The sequence below is a fragment of the Otolemur garnettii genome, unplaced genomic scaffold (genome assembly GCF_000181295.1).
Source record: "Otolemur garnettii isolate 467f Iridium unplaced genomic scaffold, OtoGar3 scaffold00018, whole genome shotgun sequence".
Lineage (NCBI taxonomy): Eukaryota > Metazoa > Chordata > Mammalia > Primates > Galagidae > Otolemur > Otolemur garnettii.
The window spans coordinates 27,048,667-27,054,699 of NW_003852413.1; the positions used below are offsets into that span (position 1 = coordinate 27,048,667).

The following is a 6,033-nucleotide window of genomic DNA, read 5'->3' on the forward strand; positions in this document are numbered from 1 at the left end:
CAAATCCCAACATGCAACGCGCCTCGAGGCCCGAGCTCCCGAATGAAGTCTCAGCGCCAAGGTCTTGCGTTCCATGTGTCTATCTGCGTCGTGCGTCCGGTCAACTCTCCCACGCCTTTTTCTTCTGACTCTACCTTGGTCGCCATTTTGTGCGGGAGGTTATGGAACCTCTGAGTCCCACCGACTCTATGGTTGAGAGTTTCCAGAATCGACTAATCGTAATTCATATCCCAGAGGAAAACCCCGCCTCCACCCACATGGAGGCGGGAATTGCCACGAAGCTCCTGTGGAGAGAAAGGAAGGAGCTGCGGGAAACCAATAAACAAGGAGTGAGTCGATGACGCCAGCCAATAGAGACGCGGGGGTTATTGCGACCAATGAGAGTGGAGGGGTCCCAGGACACGTGGGTGGGGGAGCGTAACGCTGAGAGCAAGGGCTAAAGCGGAGAGGTGAGTCAGTCACCTTGAGCAGCTAGAGCGGTGTTGGCCGAGCAGGGGCTGCAGGGCCGAGGGAGTGCAGGTGACTTGGGGCCAAGGCTGGGGTGTGTGGAGGGGCATTTGCCTCCAATGCTGGGAGAGGCGATGAGACCCTATACATAACCTTATCAACTAATATTACAAACAATAATGAGCGATTACTTCCCTGGCTGGGGCGCTTCGAGGACAGGCGTGTAAGATGGGCAGGGCACTGCGCAACATCTGCCCAGTGTCAGCCTCCAGTCTTCCCAGGAGACCATCCTCTTTCACAACATTTCTCTCCTGGGGCTCGGGCCTCCTTCCTTTACTTCCGATCTCCGTGATTTCCCATGCAGACCAGCTGCGCGCTCTCTCTGACCTCTAATGCCCTCTTCAGCTGTGGCACTGTGCACGGAAGAGCGTGGTCCAGAGAGGACAGCCCGGGGTGAAGGGGACAACCGAAGGTCGCCACTATAAGCAAACAACCACGCTCGCAATGGAATTATTATTACTTTTTTTCCCCCTCTGCAGACTGAAAAAATGCAGACCACCGCGGCACTGCTCATTTCGCCGACTCTGGTAAGCTGCAGCTCCGGGGTGCTTTGTAGTGCCAGGTGTGGTGTGGGCGCCATCGATGTTTAATGAATGAACTGAGAGAAGCTTGGCCTCCTGATGATGCTGGCTCTTTGGGGAGTTTGTAGGATGTGATAAAGGTAACTCTTGTTTATTCGGGCCTGTAAACCAAGCTGTCTTGGCTTTGGAATGTTGTCAGAAAGTCTAGATTTGACCTTTACTCCCACCATTCTGGCTTGCCCATAGCCAGACGGCACACTAAATCAGTGGTTCTCAAGCTTGGCAGCACATTAGAATCATCTCTAAGGCGTTTTTTAGAATCCTCATGCCCAGGCTGCACCTTAAACCAGGTGCATCAGACACTGGGAATAAGGAGGGAACCCATGTATCCATACTTTTTAGAACAAGGGATTGCAATGTGCTGCCAAGTGTGAGAACTGCTACACTAAAAAATATTTCAGGAAAGCTCTCCTTGGATGGCTGTTCTAGGAGCCTCACCAAGCTTACTAGTCCACTCCGTTTAGGGTGGTCATCCTTGAATACATTTTAGCAAAATAAAATTTGCCCTTTCTGATTACTCTGATAATCTGGGTACATATCCTTTCTTTACCTATTTTGATATTATTGTGAGTTTAATTCTGTGTTGGGAGACTGACTAAGGCTATGCCCAAAGAACTGAACTTTGGTACGTAGTTTTGAATGATGAAGGCTGTCACTGTCGACTGCACCAGGCTCTCAAAAAAGACAGCTGTTGCTGGTCCAGGCCTATCTGGTTGAGACAGGAATAAATTAACATTGGACTTTTCTCTGTTTATGATGTTGTAGTCATTTTTGACAGAGCTTAGCAAAATAGATTTTCTTTTCTTGCCTGATTTGTTGGGATGACCCTTTTTAATTTGACAGATCCGCTGCTGTACCAGGGGTCTAATCAGGCCTATGTCTGCCTCCTTCCTGAATAGGCCAGAGAATTCATCTAAACAGGTGAGGGAGTAAGGGCCCTTCAGTTGAGTTGCCTTTAGGCCAGATTGAGAGGAGAGTTAAAGAATCCGTGGTTCTGGCTTGGCGCCCATAGCTCAGTGGTTAGGGCACTGGCCACATGCACTGGGCTGGTAGGTTCAAACCCAGCCTGAGCCAGCTAAACAACAATGACAACAGCAAAATAGCTGGGCATTGTGGTGGGCACCTATAGTCACAGCTACTTGGGAGGCTGAGACCAGAGAATCGCTTAAGCCCAAGAGTTGGAGGTTGCTGTGAGCTTTGACACCACGGCACTCTACTGAGGGTGACATAGTGAGACTCTGTCCTCCCAAAAACAAACAAACAAACAAAAAAGAATCTGTGGTTCTTTTACAGTTCTAAGTGCTCTAAGGTGAGGATTGTATGTGAGGTTTGCCTAACCCATGAACTTTCCTACCCCTGTCTGAAAATAGACTCTAAGACTGATTCCCACCATACTCTGCAGTCAAAGCATTCTGTATCTGCCAGGCATTTTGCCAACAGTTTCAGAGCTCAGGTGGGTGGAGTGAGAGGTTAGAGTCAGCCACCTGTCCTTGTGCCTCACTATCTTCTTGCGTTCCCTCCTTCCTTACTCCCCCCGCCCAGCCTTCCTACAACAGCTCCCCACTCCAGGTGGCCCGAAGGGAGTTCCAGACCAGTGTTGTCTCCCGGGACATTGACACAGCAGCCAAGTTTATTGGTGCTGGGGCAGCCACAGTTGGTGTGGCTGGCTCAGGGGCTGGCATCGGAACGGTGTTTGGCAGCTTGATCATTGGCTATGCCAGGTAAGTGTGGGTGGCCTAGAGCATCTCCCACTGTAAGTGTCATCCTATCTGAGGAAATCCTCAGCAGGGGGATCCCTTCCGGAGCCCTCAGGTTAATTTCATTTACCTCCTATTTTCTCCAGTGAAGATACATATCCAATCTGGCTCACTTGAACTTACCAAGTTGGCCTGCCCTGCCTGCCCATCCAACCCCTCCAGATGTGTGCAGACTGGGCCCTCTCACTGTCATAGCACTAATCATTCACCTCACCCTCCTGTTTCCTCCACCGGCACCCATGCCCTCACCTTGTGTTGGCAGGAACCCGTCTCTCAAGCAGCAGCTCTTCTCCTACGCCATTCTGGGCTTTGCCCTGTCTGAGGCCATGGGGCTCTTCTGTTTGATGGTCGCCTTCCTCATCCTATTCGCCATGTGAGGTTCCATGAGGGTCACCTACCCGTCCCTGCTGCTGGGACTCCATGCCATTCCTGGTGCTGGGGTGTACTAAGCTTTACCATTAAACACAGGTTTCTCTAAACTCACGTCTGTGCCTGTCTTTTGACCTGGAGTGGGGAACCTTGATGGAAAGGTGGGTAGAGAGGATTGGGTTGTCCGTTGGTGATTGGGAGCTACTGGGAAATAGCATTGCTATGGCTATTTGGACATGGAGGGGGTCTTGCCATTTCCCAGGAGAAGTGTGGATTTGTCTGAGTAATGATAGTTGTTGCTTTTTCCCCTTCAAATTTAGTACAGTTGGCTTTCTGTATCCATGGGTTCTGCATCTGTGGATGATTGTGTCTATACGGAACATGTATAGATCTCTAAGCAATACAGTATAAGAATGATTTATATAACACTTGTGTTGTATAAGGCATTATAAGTCATCAAGAGATAAGCCAGCCAAGGTGGCTCATGCCTATAGTCCTAGCACTCTGGGAAGCTGAGATAGGCAGGTTGCTTGAGCTTAGGAATTCAAGACCCCCATCTTGACTAAAAATAGAAAAATTGGCTGGGCATTGTGGCAGGGACCTATAGTTTCAGCTACTTGAGAGGCAGAGGCAAGAGAATCGCTTTAGCCCAAGAGTTTGGAGTTGCTGTGAGTTATGCTATGGCACTCTACCCAGTGTGACAGTGAGTATATGGGAGGATGCATATAAGTTACATGAAATTACTACACCATTTTATATAAGGGATTTGGGCATCCTTAGATTTTGGTGTCTATGCAGGGGAGGAGGGGGGTCCTGAACCACCTTCCCAAAGATACCAAAGGATGATTATATATTGATTTGTAACATTTGTAAGGAACTTAATTGCACTAAGCATTTTATATTTATCTCAACAACATAAGCACAACTTTTTGAGCCTGTTTTACAAATGAGGGAGCCAAGGTTTAAGGAAGCAAAATAACTTGTCCAACATCACAGAACTGGGAATTTCCCACAGGCTAGCTTAAACATGGTCCCATCTTTTTTGTTTTTGTTTTTCATTTTGGTCACACAAAATTAAAGTAGCACAGATAGGGAAACACACTCCCATGGAAGTTGTACAGCATGTTGAAGGTGGAGGTAGGTCTCTTGTCTGCCTCTGTTGTTTCATTTTCTTTTTTTTTTTTTTTTTTTTTTTTTTTGAGACAGAGACTCAAGCTGTCCCCCTGGGTAGAGTGCTGTAGCATCACAGCTCACAGCAACCTCCAACTCCTGGGCTCAAGCGAGTCTCCTGCCTCAGCCTTCCAAGTAGCTGGGACCACAGGCGCCCGCCACAACGCCAGGCTATTTTTTGGTTGCAGCCATCATTGTTGTTTGGCGGGCCCGGGCTGGATTCGAACCTGCCACCTTAGGTGTATGTGGCTGGCACCTTAGCCACTTGAGCCACAGGCACCGAGCCTGTTGTTTCATTTTCATTATCAATTAACCTTCCTTAGAGGGTGGCACCTGTGGCTCAGAAACTAGGGCGCTGGCCCCATGTACCAAGGAGGGTGGGTTCAGACCCAGCCCCAGCCAAACTGCAACAAAAAAATAGCCGGCTGTTGTGGCAGGCACCTGTAGTCCCAGCTACTTGGAAGGCTAAGGCAAGAGAACCGCTTGAGCCCAGGAGTTTGAGGTTGCTGTGAGCTATGACACCACATTACTCTACCGAGAGTGACAAAGTAAGACTGTCTCAAAAAAACACAAACCAATCATGGCCTTTCTACTATAAGATTTCTCAACCTTGGCCTATTTGGGGCCAGATAATTTGTTCTAAAGAGGAAGTTGTTTAATAGAATCCCTAACTTATACTCACTAGATGCCAGTAGCCACCAACACCTCCCCTCAAGTTGTAACAACCAGTGACAACCAATCAGATTGCCATATGTCAAGACACTGACAAATGTCCCCTGGGTGGGAAGTAAAATCCTGCTCAGCCAAGAACTGCTGTTCTGCCATAATCTGTTGCTTGTCTTTTTAGACTTTTCATCTTAAATAACTCCCTCGAGTTTTTCCAGAGCAAGCCAGTGAGAGAACCTGAAGCTGGGGCAGCACCTGTGGCTCAGTGAGTAGGGCACTGGCCCCATATGCCAAGAGTGGCAGGTTCAAACCCAGCCCCGGCCAAACTGCACCCAAAAAATAGCCTGGCGTTGTGGCGGGCACCTGTAGTCCCAGCTACTCAGGAGGCTGAGGCAAGAGAATCACCTAAGCCCAGGAGTTGGAGGTTGCTGTGAGCTGATGCCACAGCACTCTACCCAGGGGGATTGCTTGAGGCTGGGCCTCCTCTGTCTCTAAAAAAAAAAAAAGAACCTGAAGCTGACTGAGTCCAGGAATCTCAGGGCCAAAGATGGAATGGGACTGAGATTGAACTGGCAGCTGAGGTATTGCCAAGGGAGCAATGGATTAACTGTAATGCTGTTACACAAGCAGAATGCCATAACCCTTTGGGATGTCATGCTGGCATCCTGGCTGAGACAATACCCTCGGGTGGTAATCAAGGAGCAGCCTCCAGGGAAAGTGGTTGCATTTTCCTTTCATATAATTCCAGGAATCCAGTTTTGACCAAGAGGCTGATAAGAATTTCTTTCGGCTCGGCGTCTGTAGCACAGTGGTTATGGTGCCGGCCACATGCACCAAGGCAGGCAGGTTTGAACCCAACCAGGGCCAGCTAAACGACAGCTGCAACAAAAAAACAGCCGAGCGTTGTGGTGAGCACTTATAGTCCCAGCTACTTGGGAGGCTGAGGCAAGAGAATCACTTAAGCCCAAAAGGTTTTTTTTTTT

General features: G+C 48.9%; 1 protein-coding gene across 2 annotated transcripts; it reads left to right on the top strand.

Annotated features, from left to right (window-relative positions):
- The first annotated feature begins 374 nt into the window (after nt 1–374).
- Nucleotides 375–3,324, top strand: ATP5MC1 (ATP synthase membrane subunit c locus 1). Of its 2 annotated transcripts, none has more exons than XM_023510958.1 (5): nt 375–449; nt 987–1,034; nt 1,932–2,009; nt 2,631–2,809; nt 3,108–3,324. In XM_023510958.1, exons 2-5 carry the CDS (start codon nt 996–998, stop codon nt 3,220–3,222), a joined length of 411 nt encoding a protein of 136 aa, XP_023366726.1. In that variant the 5' UTR covers nt 375–449; nt 987–995; the 3' UTR covers nt 3,223–3,324. The 2 variants fall into 2 exon arrangements, with proteins under 2 accessions (XP_023366726.1, XP_012658553.1); XM_012803099.1 differs by having other exon boundaries at nt 396–519.
- Nucleotides 3,325–6,033: the final 2,709 nt, after the last annotated feature.